Here is a 14,916-nt window from a genome sequence, read left to right on the forward strand (position 1 = left end):
CCCACTTGTGTGACAATAGTGAATACATATTTGCTATTGTCACACCAATGTCACGCTGATTCTCCTCCCAGCAAATCAGGAAGGGGGTCTTTAGACACATCACCCGATTGTCTGAAAGAACAGGTGATCCTATTGGATGCCTCGGAGGAGGGAGGAAATGCACGGTGGAAGCTGCCATGATGCAAGAGGAGGAGGAGACCTGATAGAAGCCGCCACCTTTCCACGACCTAGATGGGGTAATTGCGTGGCTGGATGACCGACAGCATGGGGGGGCGGGTATTGGGTGCCAGCTGACCAACTGGTGGGTGGTTGAGTTGTTTGCCGCCCCCCCCAAAAAAAACACACCAGACATCACTGAGTGAGATGAATGTTTGTAGCAGGTGCACTTCCATACACATTCAAACATTTTTGCCTAGGATTTACCTAGAAATTGTTGACTCTTCTTGAGTGACAGTTGGGTGAATCTTAGATGAAAACTTTAATAAATCTCTTATTCTGCAAAACAAAACAGCTTTTGTGTTTTTGTTTGTGTACTAATAATTATTTTCCAAACATTTTAGATGAATAAATTCAGCAAGAAAAGACAGATCACAGCAGGAAGGATGAAGCCTTTTCGGAGACCCGTACTTCCACTGGTGCAGATGAACTTCCTTTCTGCTGACACGTCTTCGGTGCTATAAGATTGGCTGCTGAGGTTGCAGAGGCTTTTTGTGGCACAACCACGAAAGGCTGTTGACATTGAAATCATTCCTAATAATAATAAAAAAAATTGTTTTGCAATGTTAACCACTTCAATACTGGGCCCTTTTACCCCCTTCCTGTCCAAGCCAATTTTCAACTTTCAGTGCTGTTACAGTAGGTGCCTTTGATTTTGTATATCCAGCGCGATGGGATCACGCTGGATATCGCCGCTGGAAGCTGTGCTTCTCGCGCTCGCTGCCCCCACGAGATGCCGTGCATCCATAGGAATTCATTGAGGGCGGCGAGCTGGAGGAGCGACATAGCTCGGTGCTGGCTCCCACGACGGGGATCGCGGGTGGTCAAACTCGCCGCTAGCAGAGGCGAGATTGACACAAAATCGGCGGCACCTACTGTACATTTTAAATGACAATCACTCAGTCATGATGCAACATTGTACCCATATGACATTTTTATATTTTTTTTGAGACAGATACAGTACATGTCTGCGAGAATGTGTTTCCAGCACGACGGCGCTGATTCTCGGCGACAGGGTGCCGACATCTCGCACTCGCTGGAATAGGAAAGCACATTCCAGCGTGGGTCCCGGAGCATGCTGGAACTGTGACATCATAAGAGGCCTATATAAATCGCCGCACACTGCACAACCGGCATTACAGCGGGAGGGAGAGTGGAGTCAACATCGGAAGAAAAGAAGGCAGAAGTCGGCAAAGAAGACCGGGCTGGCCGCCGCTAGTGAAAGAGCTTCAAAGAAGATAGCGGCGGCCAGCCCCGAAGAAGTCACCAGAGAGTGAGCGGGAGAAGAACCGGAGAGCGGAGAAGACAGAAGAGGACCCCCCGGAGAGTGGAGAAGACCCCAGGAACGCGGAGAAGACCCCCGGAGAGTGGAGAAGACCCCCGTAGAGCGGAGAAGACCCCCAGAGCTGACTAATAAATTATTTTAAAAACCTGTGTTGTGTGTTTATTTTATTGACACTTTTCCTCCAGGTGAATGGGTAGGGGTACGATGTACCTTATACTCATTCACCTAGGGTGGGGGGCCGGTATCTGGGGGCCCCCTTATTAAAGGGGGCTCCCAAATTCCGATAAGCCCCCCCGCCCGCAGACCCTGACAACCAACGGCCAGGGTTGTCGGGAAGAGGCCCTGTCCTTATCAACATGGGGACAGGGTTCTTTGGTGTGGGGGGCTGCAGGGCGCCCCTCTGCCCCAGAGCACCCACCCCCCCATGTTGAGGGCATGCGGCCTGGTACGGCTCAGGAGGGGGGGCTCGCTCGTCCCCACTCCTTTCCTGACCGCCCGGGCGGCGTGCTCGGATACGGGTCTAGTATGGATTGTGGGGGAACCCCCACGCCGTTTTTTCGGCGTAGGGGTTCTCCTTACAATCCATACCAGACCTAAGGGCCTGGTATGCTCCTGGAGAGGAACGCATTGCTGGTCTTTATTTAAAATTTGGCGTGGAGTTCCCCCTCATGATTCATACCAAGCGCCACGTCTAGAATTGGCGGGAATCCAAGTCGGATCCCCGTTGCTTCTATGTCGGGTTTTTCCCATCGCGGCAAGCCGGCTCGGCGCTGGTTCCCGCGACGGGGCTCGTAGGTGGTCAATTTTGCCGTGAAAGGGAGCGAGATTGACACAATATCGCGGTCACCTACTGTAGAGCTTTCTTTTTGTGGTATTTTACCACCTGTGGGTTTTTTATTTTTGCTAAATAAATGAAAAAAGACTGAAAATGTTGAAAAAAAATATTTCTTTGTTTCTGTTATAAAATTTTGCAAATGGGTAATTTTCCTTCTTCACTGACGTGCCTTTTTTTAAAAAAACAGATCATGTCATGTCTTTACCTGACATTTTTGTAGTATGCAGAAGGCACATGTTCTCATCCCCGGTGCATTGTATGGTATTTGAAGTGTAACACCAGGTGGAGTCAGCTGACTTGCAAGATCCGCATGTCAACCCATTGTTGGGCATTGAATTGTACCATGGCACTAAAGGAAAAAGGAAAAAAAATTGCATGTGAGTACCTTTACTTTATTAATAAGCATAGAGAAGACAGACACCTTACATCACAGGTGTCAAACACAAGGCCCGCGGGCCGAATCCGGCCCTCCAGGCCATTCCATGTGGCCCTCGCACCCCCCCTTGTCTCCGCCCCACCTGGTCTCAGCAGTCAGCAGCAGAGAGCACAGGACTCCACCAGATCATGCACTTCTCTGTCCAGCCCTCCTGGCAGCAGCACAAGGCAAGGGGGTCCACTGATGTAAGGGATGGTAGGAGTGAGCCTGTTTTGGGTGCCCCCCAGAGCAAGCAATTTGGTAGGAGGGAGGGTCCAGGAGTACTGGCAGGAAATCCAAGAAGAGGAGGATCTGGTCTGCTCTGCGCAAGACCATTACATAGAACGGTTAGTATAACATGTTTGTTATTTAACAAAAACTGGCATAAATATAAAATTAAAACCCAGTTAAAGTGATACTAATGTCTCATTATTTTTCACAAAAAAATAAAAAACACTTACCTGCTCTGTGTAATGGTTTTGCACAGAGCAGCCAAGAACCTCCTCTTATCTGGTTCCTTGCCAGCACTCCTGGCCCCTCCCTCTGGCCGAGAGCCCTCACAGTAAGCAGCTTGCTAAACCGAGCCGCTGCTCTGTGTGTCCATTCAGACAAGGAGCTGAGGCTCGGCCCTGCCCCCTCTCTCTACTCATTGGCTCACTGACTTTGATTGACAGCAGCAGGAGCCACTGGTGCCCTGCTGCTGTCTCAGCCAATAAGGGGGGGAGAGTACTGGACAGCCGAGACTCTCGTGCAACGTCGGTGGATCAATATGGGCTTGGGTAAGTATTAGGGGGGCTACTGCACACAGGAGGTTTTTTAATCTAAATGCATAGAATGCATTAAGATAAAAAACCTTCTGACTTTAGAATCACTTTAAAGAGTTAGAGGGAGGCAGCAGCAATGGATTAATGTTGAAGGTCTGGGCTTTTAACTTACTGCCTGGGAGAAAGTCAAGAAAGCCACTTACAGGAAGGCAACGTTGGAATGCAAAGACTGGTGGAACAACATGAAGAACCCATCCTCAATGTCACCCCGGATGGGAAGGTGGCACTTCCACTCAAACCACACTCGTCCTGAGGCAAACATGACATCACATAGAGGTTTGTAGTATCGCAGCCTAGAATACAACAAAAGCATATCATTTCCTGCCATGAATATAAACACATTTTTAAAAGCAAACCAGTACTTAGCGCATTTAGGGATGCCTCACACCAAAAAGCAGTGCGGGAAAGGCACGTTCCCACACTGCCTTTACCAGGGCCGGACTTACCATTGGGCTTGACTGGGCTCAAGCCCATGGTCCCTGGCCAATAGGGGGCCCCGGGAGCAGGAAGCAGCAAGAGCCATGCAGCATGGGAGGAGGAAGCAGGAAGAGCCATGCAGTTGTGGAGGAAGAGGTAAGAAGTCCATCCATCCAGCGGTAGCCACCCCCTGCTCAACACAACTACAATCGTCACCCCCCCCCCCCCCCGCGCTCAGCTGCTTGCTACTGTGGTTGTCCCCCGCTCAACAACTTCGATCGCAGTCTTCCCCCCGCTCCACAACTTTGACCCCCCGCTTCTCGGCTCCCGGGGGGATAGCCAGGCTATCCCCCCGGGACGTATGACATCCTTCCATCCGAGAGGCCCTTAACCTACTGGTTTGTCCTATAACGGATACTGCAGTGTGGCTGCCCATTTTGGACATATCCCCCATCTTGGTCTTGCCCCCTGCCCTTCTGGTCCCAGCTCTGTTTGTGGTTCTGGCTACTTGCTAGAACTTACTCCTGTCGACGGACTACACGTTGGGTCTGATGTCATTTAGAGGAATTCCTCTTTGTTAGGCTATACTAAGCTTTCCTATAAGCTGCATATTGATGGTATGTCTGCGACCTTAAAGGTCCCCGGTGCACTGGATGGCTAGCGATCATTCCGATTAATGAAATAAGTAATATCTCTCTGTCAAATTCTCGTAACCTCATCCTGAGGAAGTCAAAAGGCGAAACGCCTAGACGAGACGAAAAGGAATTTTTGCAATTGAACGTATACTGTGTATTTTCTTTATAAATTTTATTGTATTTTTGTAATTAAAAGTTTATATTTTTCTAAACCCTATGTTCCTGTTTTGCCTTAAAAGTCCGCCTTGTCACTGCCCTTAGCAGTAACCTCCCTTCTATTCAATATTTCGGATGTTGGCAAATGTGAGTGCTTTTCTGTTCCCCTTCCCTATTTTTTTAATTCCGGTCAAATGCTCTGCCCATAGGCTATAGAAGAATTTGAATGTTGGTTGACTAGTAATTTAGAAATATAATTATTACTAGTGTCATCCAACATTAGAATTCTTCTATAGCCTATGGGCAGAGCATTTGACCGAAAATGTACGATTGCGGCGTCGTACAGTTTAGCTGCTTGTCGAATCTTCTTAGAACATGCGACAGACACCATAAGCCTTCAATGAAAGATTTGACCTTAATTAATTTGGATTTTCGGACGAATGCATTTTTTAACGAAATAATTAATACCTGATTCAACCTCGTGTAATATCTTCACCTTTCTGTAATACCTCAGGCTCATTGACATATACATTCGCTTTTCCCCCCTTGTATATGTTATAATCTCTAATAAAAACGTATAGAAATAAAAAAAGGTAAGCATCGGTTTTTGTTTAGAAAAAAAATAAAAACTTACCATATCCAGTTTCTGAGTATGAAACTCCACACAGAGAGTCAGAAGGACAACTTACATTGGAACCGACACACGACTTTGATTGAGATATACACTGAGTGCAATAGAGAGAGTATCCTAAAAAGAGAGAAATCACAACACTAAGGCCCGGATTCACGTAGAACCGCGTATCTTTGTGCGGGCGTAACGTATCCTATTTACGTTACGCCTCCGCAACTTTGACAGGCAAGTGCCGTATTCTCAAACCAAAGTTGCGGCGGCGTAGCGTAAATAGGCCGGCGTAAGCCCGCCTAATTCAAATGTGGTAGATGTGGGCGTGTGTTATGTAAATTTAATGTGACCCCACGTAAATGACGCTTTTTGCGAACGGCGCATGCGCCGTCCGTGAAAGTATCCCAGTGCGCATGCTCCCAATTAACCCGCAAGAAGCCAATGCTTTTGACGTGAACGTAAATGACGCCCAGCCCTATTCGCGAACGACTTGCGCAAAAAACAACGTAAAATTTTCAAAATTCGACGCGGGAACGACGTCCATACTTAACATTGGTATGCCTCATGTACGCCTCATATAGCAGGGGTAACTTTACGCCGGGAAAAGCCTAACGTAAACGGCGTATCTGTACTGCGTCGGCCGGGCGTACGTTCGTGAATTTGCGTATCTAGCTGATTTACATATTTCTAGGCGTAAATCAGCATACACGCCCCTAGCGGCCAGCGTAAATATGCAGTTAAGATCCGACGGAGTAAGAGACTTACGCCGGTCAGATCTAATACAAATCTATGCGTAACTGATTCTAAGAATCAGGCGCATAGATACGACGGCTCAGACTCAGAGTTACGACGGCGTATCCGGAGATACGCCGGCGTAACTCGTACGAGAATCCGGGCCTAAGTGAATAGAACCCTCATTATAATTTACTAAAAAGAGATTTACCTAAAAACTTGAGAAAAAATCTAAAGATTTTTTGCAAGCTGCAACTTTTTTTTTTTTGCAAGATGCATTGGATGAGGGAAGGCATTTTTTTTTTTTTTAAGGGTGTAATGAGCTTTAAGTGGTCTCTAAAGCCTCATACCACTTTTCCGCGGATTTTGATCCGAAAGGGGCATTGTCCGTGAACTTGTTCTGCAAAAACACGGCAGGACTTTTTTCAGCCAAACTTTCACCACCTCATGTGGTTTTTCTGCTCTTTACCGCCACCCTGTGGGCAACTTCTGCTATTGTTGTCTGATCTTTAGCATTGGTTCTGAGCATGCGTGTTTGTACTTTGGACTTTAGTCCAATGGACTTGTGTACACGCGATCGGATTTTGCTCCATCGGACAGTTGTTGCCGGAAAGTTTGTCCGGTGGAGCGTACACATGGTCGGATTTTCTGATAAAACAGGTCGGTCGGACAACTGTAGTCAAAAGGTCCGATCGTGTGTATGGGCCTTAAAGTGGAGGTTCACCCAAAAACTCAATTTTTAACATTAGATTGAGGCTCATTTTGTCTAGGGGAATCGGGTGTTTTTTTTTTACAATCGAAGCAGTACTTACCGTTTTAGAGAGAGATCTTCTCCGCCGCTTCTGGGTATGGGCTGCGGGACTGGGCATTCCTATTTGATTGACAGGCTTCTGACGGTCGCATACAGCGCGTCACGATTTTCCGAAAGTAGCCGAACGTCGGTGCGCAGGCGCCGTATAGAGCCGCACCGACGTTCGGCTTCTTTCGGCTACTCGTGACGCGATGTATGCGACAGTCGGAAGCCTGTCGGAAGTCTGTCAATCAAATAGGAACGCCCAGTCCCGAAGACCCATACCCGGAAGCGGCGGAGAAGATCTATCTCTAAAACGGTAAGTACGGCTTCAATTTAAAAAAAAACACCCGATTCCTCTTCACAAAATGAGCCTCAATCTAATGTTATAAATTGTTTTTCGGGTGAACTCCCGCTTTAAGGGTTACAGAAGCCCCTTGGACCTGGCTTCTTAGTAGCCTTGTTATTTTTTTACAGGAAAAAATGAAAATCACAGTAAATAATTAAACATTTTGCAAATCCAGAGCTTTCAATTTGTAGCTGCATGTAGCACAAGTTGCAAACAGAGCCAAATATTATTTAATGTGATGTTAATTGTTTTTTTTTTTTTATGTAAAACAATCAAAAAATAACAAGGGGCCAGATTCACGTAGAATCGCGGCTGCGTAACGTATCCTAGATACGTTACACCGCCGCAATATTTCATCGCAAGTGCCTGATTCACAAAGCACTTGCGATGAAAACTATGCCGGCGGCCTCCGGCGCAAGGCGGGCCAATTTAAATGGGCGTGTGCCATTTAAATTAGGCGCGCTCCCGCGCCGGACCTACTGCGCATGCTCCGTTTCTTAACTCCCGCCGTGCTTTGCGCGCCGCGACGTCATTTTTTTGAACGGCGACGTGCGTAGCGTACTTCCGTATTCTCGGACGGCTTACGCAAACAACGTTAAATTTTGAATTTCGACGCGGGAACGACGGCCATACTTTAGACAGCAATACACTTGCTGACTAAAGTTAGGGCACCAAAAAAACGACTAACTTTGCGACGGGAAACTAGACTAGCGGCGACGTAGCGAATGCGAAAATCCGTTGTGGATCCGCCGTAACTCCTAATTTGCATACCCGACGCTGGTTTACGACGCAAACTCCCCCCAGCGGCGGCCGCGGTACTGCATCCTAAGATCCGACAGTGTAAAACAATTACACCTGTCGGATCTTAGGGATATCAATGCGTAACTGATTCTATGAATCAGTCGCATAGATAGAAACAGAGATACGACGGCGTATCAGGAGAAACGCCGTCGTATCTCATTTGTGAATCTGGCCCATAGCTACTAAGAAGCCTTTAGGAGAGTTTATATAGCTTTAAAAAAAAAATCTATAAATGACATGCACAAATTATTTCACATTTTTTTTAATTTTTTAACATAAAAAAAAAAAATAATAATTTAATCACAGTAAATAATATTACATTTCACAAATCCAGAGCTTTAAATTTGTAGTTGCATGTAGCACAAGTTGCAAACAGAGCCAAATATTATTTAACGTGATTTTAATATTTTTATGTAAAACAATCAAAAAATAACAAGGCTACTAAGAAGCCTTTAGGAGAGTTTATATACCTTTAAAAAAAATTATATAAAGGACATGCATAAATGATTTCACATTTTTTTACATAAAAAATAAAAATAAATAACAAGGCTACTAAGAAGCCAGGTCCCTGGACCTGGCTTCTTTATTTTTTAATTTTTTAACATAAAAAAATAAAAAAAATGTAATCACAGTAAATAATATTACATTTCACATATCCAGAGCTTTCAATTTGTAGTTGCATGTAGCACAAGTTGCAAACAGAGACAAATAGGAGAGTTTATATACCTTTAAAAAAAATCTATAAATGACACGCATAAATTATTTCACATTTTTTTACATTAAAAAAATAACAAGGCTACTAAGAAGCCTTTAGGAGAGTTTATATACCTTTAAAAAAAATCTATAAATGACACGCATAAATTATTTCACATTTTTTTACATTAAAAAAATAACAAGGCTACTAAGAAGCCTTTAGGAGAGTTTATATACCTTTAAAAAAAATTATATAAATGACATGCATAAATTATTTCACATTTTTTTACATTAAAAAAATAACAAGGCTACTAAGAAGCCTTTAGGAGAGTTTATATACCTTTAAAAAAAATTATATAAATGACATGCATAAATTATTTCACATTTTTTTACATTAAAAAAATAACAAGGCTACTAAGAAGCCAGGTCCCTGGAACTGGCTTCTTTATTTTTTTTTAATTATTTTTTACATAAAAAATAATAAAAAAAATGTAATCACAGTAAATAATATTGCATTTCTCAAATCCAGAACTTTCAATTTGTAGTTGCATGTAGCACAAGTTGCAAACAGAGCCTGGGACTTGGTGGAGGTCTTTAGGTACTCAGAATGAAATAAAAAAATATAAAAAAAAGCATGGTCAAGCTTTTCCATTTTTATTAAATTGGTTTAGTTGAATTAGATCAGTTTAAGTATGTATTTTAATGTACCTATACTTATATATTTTTGGTTAACAATATCCTTTTAAGTCCCTTTTTTTCAGCCTTGTAATTGATGGGCTTTTTTCTCCTCTCTCTTTTCGTGACTATATTGGTACACATTATTTATTTGGCTTTCATGTATGATGTTATCTCATTGGCATACTTTTTATCCATGTAGACTATCACCCTCCACGGGTTCTTGACGAAGCCCTTTTGGGCGAAACTAGTAGAACCCCCATACGTGGGTTGTGATGAAGATCATCTGCATCATTTTGCATGTTACATGTCCTGTCCTTATTTATTGCGCATGTTTCTTGTACTTTTTCATTTGAAGGTAGCCATGTAAAGTTTTTTGGCCACCATTGATACACAGTACTTTCATATCACTTGTAACCTTTAATGCCTTAAACAATTTTGATACTAATAAATAATTTAAACGTATCATTGCTTCCTCCTACTGATCATAACAGTGTTGCTAAAAGTAATCCCTTTAAGCCAACTGGCTGATTTTCTACCTTTTTCTTTTTCTTCCTCTCTAAATCAAATCCCTTCCTCCCTCCCCCCCCCTTTTTCCTCCCTCTCCCTTTTTCTTTTTTCTTTTTCCCACCTGAAATTTTTGTGATAACAGTTTAGATTACAGCAACACAACCCATTTGGGTACTCGATCAATATAGGTAATACATACTATCTCCTATATATAACAGTGGATTATTTGCGTTCATTCCTTTCCCTGACCGTTCCCCCCCTTTTTTATATCATTTTGCATGTGCAGTACCATTTATATACTCTAGTCTGAATGTTTTTAATATGCACTAAATATTCATTATTTATTGTTTATTATTTATTTTGTACTTTTTCTATTTTTTGTAAGAATACATTTTTGATATAAAAGAAAATTGTCGGTATGACTTTAATGACTGAGGTTTGACCAGGCCTATATAGTTATTGATATATTTGACATTCATCCATCAAGCTTCAATTAAAGTCCCAAACCTTTCTAAACTATGTTTCTAGAGGGACTCGGTTGCTGATGGTTATTCATTCCTAATTGGTCTTTTTCCTCTACAATTCTACTTATCTCTAGATCAGTTTATTGTTGACTTGCCTTTCTCTTATTAGCTTTAGGAGAGTCTATATGTCTTAAAAAAAATTTAAATTAAATTAAATTAAATGATTTTATATATATATATATATATATATATATATATATATATATATATATATATACATATATGACATGCATAAATTATTTCACAAAGATATTAATAAACACTTACCAGATGCTGCCAAAGCCAAGAGCACACCGATAATATGTAAGAATGATGACATTATGAGAGCCTGCAGTAAGTCTACATTGGTACGAGGGACATCCGTCTCTGTTTGCTGGAGAACATCTTACTTGTAATTTGGGTGTGGTAATGTTTGGACCCGTTACAAATAATATTTCTGCATCACGTATATTACTGACAATGTTTTTTTTTTTTTTTTTAAGTCCCTCGAGTTCTATTCCTCTAAATGAACACTGGATTGCCTAGTCTGAAGAGTGCATTAAAGTTTGAAAGTCATATTACCGTCTGAGAGATTAAATTTTAATATTCTTATCCATTAAGGTTTTTTTTTTTTGCATAGCTAAATGCGTGGTGGAGCCCTAAACAAAATCATTAAAGGTCCTACAACTGACTCTCTAATCTCCATCAAAAAAAAAAAAAAAAAAAAAAAAAGATTCTATTGAGACAAAATAAGAATTAATTAGACAATAATCGTATAAAACAGGTGTCTCCAACCTAAAAGCGACACACATACCAAGTAGAGAGTCACATCTAAATTAACAAAGTAATAAATATATTTTTTTATGCTTTTTAGTCATTTTGTTTTGCAAAAACATATTTTATTTGCTATGCAATCTATAGACAGAAAGATGTAACACAATTTGTCACTTTTTTTTTTTACTTTTGACCATTGTTATATTGTTTTAGTATTTATAGACTTCTACCTCGTACCTTGCTCCTGAGGAGTGGCAGTACTGCCATGAAACACGTTGAGCCAATAGATGCCCCCCTTCATACCCACCGCTACTGCACCATCTACTATTCCATATACCGATTGAACCTACCCATCATTCAATCATGGCTATAATTATTACGGAGACATATTTTAACTGCTTGCCGACCAGCCGCCGTCATTCTACGGCGGCAGGTCGGCTCTGCTGGGCGAGAGCCCGTAGCTATACGGCGGCTCCCCGCTCGCCCCCGACTCCCGTGCGTGTGCCCGGCGGGCACGATCGCCGCCGGGCACACGCGATCGCTCGTTACAGAGCGGGGACCGGGAGCTGTGTGTGTAAACACACAGCTCTCGTTCCTGTCAGCGGGGGAAATGCTGATCTTCTGTTCATACAATGTATGAACAGAGGATCAGTGTTTCCCCTAGTGAGGCCACACCCCCCCCCACAGTAAGAACACACCCAGGCATACTTAACCCCTTCCCCGCCCCCTAGTGTTAACCCCTTCACTGCCAGTGGCATTTTTATAGTAATCCAATGCATTTTTATAGCACTGATCGCTATAAAAATGCCAATGGTCCCAAAAATGTGTCAAAAGTGTCCGAAGTGTCCGCCATAATGTCGCAGTACCGAAAAAAAAATCGCTGATCGCCGCCATTACTAGTAAAAAAATATATTAATAAAAATGCCATAAAAATACCCCCTATTTTGTAAACGCTATAACTTTTGCGCAAACCAATCAATTAACGCTTATTGCGTGTTTTTTTTTACGAAAAATATATAGAAGAATACGTATCGGCCTAAACTGAGGAAAAAAAATGTTTTTTTATATATTTTTGGGGGATATTTATTATGGCAAAAAGTAAAAAATATTCATTTTTTTCAAAATTGTCGCTATATTTTTGTTTATAGCGCAAAAAATAAAAACCGCAGAGGTGATCAAATACCACCAAAAGAAAGCTCTATTTGTGGGAAAAAAAGGACGCCAATTTTGTTTGGGAGCCACGTCGCACGACCGCGCAATTGTCTGTTAAAGCGACGCAGTCCCGAATCGCAAAAAGCTCTCTGGTCTTTGGGCAGCAATATGGTCCGGGGGGTAAGTGGTTAATGAATCTGGTTTTGTATAATGTCTATATTATGAACCAATGATGTATTATTAGGAGCCAACAGATGCCCCCCTGCTCAATATATGACATTTTTATCACCCACCATTTTTCTATAACAATTGGATTGTAAAATATATAAAAAGAGTGGTACTACTGCGCTACCATATAAAAAAACAAATTCAGAAAAAAAAACAGCAAAAAATATCAAATGATAAGAGCTGCGTATCAAATAGGTGAACAAAACCAAAAATTATATGAAATGAATAAGAGATAGCGCTAATATCAACTAGTGCTAAGTGAATACAGTAAGTGTTAATAGTATTAATCAAAACAGTGAATAATGTTACTAGGAAACAACAACACTTATGAAAAATACACTCTATCTAATAGAATATCACAGTGAGTTCATAATGGGTTAAACGGAGTAGACCCATATGCAGCCCTGCAGATAATCAGCTGGCGTCTCCTTCTCACTGCTTCTCATAGACAGAACCGACCTTCCCAAAGATCCAGCCAGAAAACTCCAATATGTAGGGAAGAGAAATAAAAAAGAGAGGACAGGAGTCCCAGGGGGGAAGATGGCGGCGCCCTGTAGCAGGATGTTGGTGTCAGGGAGATTGTGGAGTGGTTTAGGCATGTTTCAAGGTGCAGGAGGAAAAATCGCCACTTTATTGCCATCAGGAGCTCCTAATGTCAAAACGCTACACACCAGGTCACCTCAGCAGGGAAAAGCTGAAAAGCACGACCCCGGGTACACTGGCGGCTTCTATGTTGGGGGTGTGAAAGGGCGCAACCCCATGAAAACAGTGGGCATTGCATGGGCGATCGGGTTCCCATCTGGCATCCTACTATTTCTGTACGCAAGGAGGAAGGTGGATCAGAGACGTGTGCTGCAGATGAAAGCCTTGCAGCGGATGAGAGACGCCAACAAAGGGCCATACCAGAGCGAGAGATACAAGTCTGTGTAGACGACCTCCACGTTCTATCGGGCTTCCGGACTCAGAAGACGCATTTAACGTTTTTTGTTTTTTTTAACCCAAGAAATGTAAAATATTGCAACTCATCCGTCTATAAATAAGCGGTGCATTTGTTTTCTTTTTTTTGCAGGCTTGTCTGTAATGGTGGTGCAATTGTAATTATTTTTTGTAGATGGGATGGGTTGGCTAAATTGTGCAATAAATAATATTCTATTAAATGAAAAAAAAAAAAAAAAGAGAGGACAAGCCTCCTAGTGCAATATTGTATAACAAGGAGGGTGGACAAGGGACTACACCGACGGTGTGTACTCTCACAAATCCGCCGATTGACACAGGCTCGGAATCAAGTTGCCGCTCAGTGTGATGGTCTCCTCACTAGGATCGTAATCCTGTCACATAGGCTCCTCCCCCACGCATTACGTCACTCGGCACGTGACTTAGGCCCCATACACACGGGAGAATTTATCCGCGAATACGGTCCAGCCGACCGTTTCCGCGGATAAATCCTCTCGAGGATTTCGGCGGATTTTCATGCGATGGAGTGTATACACCATCGCATTGAAATCCGCGCCGAAATCCTCTGGCGATGACGTGTCGCGCCGTCGCCGCGATTATGACGCGGTGACGTGCGCGACGCTGTCATATAAGGAATTCCACGCATGCGTCGAATCATTACGATGCATGCGGGGGATCCCTTCGGACGGATGGATCCGGTGAGTCTGTACAGACCAGCGGATCCATCCGTTGGGATGGACTCCAGCAGATGGATATGTTCTGCATGTCAGCAAATATTCGATCTGCTGGAATCCATCCCAGGGGAGATATATCCGCGGAAACAGATCCGCTGGCGTGTACACACCATAGGATCTATCCGCTGAAACCCATTTGCTGGGATTTATCTGCGGATGGATTCTATGGTGTGTACGGGGCCTTAGTCATGGGTCTCCACATGACTGTGAAAGACGGCTGAGCTTATAACAGAGCCGCTGCGTGTCATTCAAACAGGAAGTGAAACCAAAAGAAGGGAGCTGACATCTACATCATTGCTGGCAAAAACTCGAGCACTATGCAATGCAAGGCAGTTCTAAGTGCTTGTTACATATAGAACAATATGCAATACAAAAGTTTTAATACAGAAAAGATAAAATAAGTTAAAAACTATACTATGTCACACAATTTTCCTATTGTTGTATTACTGACATGGAAGAAACATTTTATAAAAAAGGAACATGCCTTCTTAGTGGATTTACACACATCGCCCCCTTCTTGTAGTCAATAGGTACTACATACAGATATACGTAAATAATCCACAAATTCATACATCTTGAAGGGGTATGTACAAATGCTGCTGCATTATAATAAATC

At 42.7% G+C, this 14,916-nt stretch overlaps 1 protein-coding gene across 1 annotated transcript; it reads right to left on the bottom strand.

Annotated features, from left to right (window-relative positions):
* Nucleotides 1-454: 454 nt before the first annotated feature.
* On the bottom strand, nt 455-11,014 carry LOC120915990 (phospholipase A2 inhibitor 25 kDa subunit-like). Its single transcript, XM_040326831.1, has 5 exons — nt 10,747-11,014; nt 5,418-5,531; nt 3,719-3,868; nt 2,542-2,685; nt 455-750 (listed from the first exon to the last, which is right to left on the bottom strand). The coding sequence occupies exons 1-5, from the start codon at nt 10,796-10,798 to the stop codon at nt 557-559; spliced, it is 654 nt and encodes a 217-aa protein (XP_040182765.1). The 5' UTR covers nt 10,799-11,014; the 3' UTR covers nt 455-556.
* Between the last annotated feature and the right edge of the window lie 3,902 nt (nt 11,015-14,916).

The sequence above is a fragment of the Rana temporaria genome, chromosome 10 (genome assembly GCF_905171775.1).
Source record: "Rana temporaria chromosome 10, aRanTem1.1, whole genome shotgun sequence".
NCBI classification, from domain to species: domain Eukaryota; kingdom Metazoa; phylum Chordata; class Amphibia; order Anura; family Ranidae; genus Rana; species Rana temporaria.

Coding starts and splice junctions, on each gene's coding strand:
- LOC120915990 (XM_040326831.1), bottom strand. CDS start 10,798: ATGTCATCATTCTTACATATTATCGGTGTGCTCTTGGCTTTGGCAGCA. Junction 5,532..10,746: donor CTTGGCTTTGGCAGCATCTG/GTAAGTGTTTAT, acceptor CTCTCTTTTTAG/GATACTCTCTCTATTGCACT. Junction 3,869..5,417: donor ATACTCAGAAACTGGATATG/GTAAGTTTTTAT, acceptor GTTGTATTCTAG/GCTGCGATACTACAAACCTC.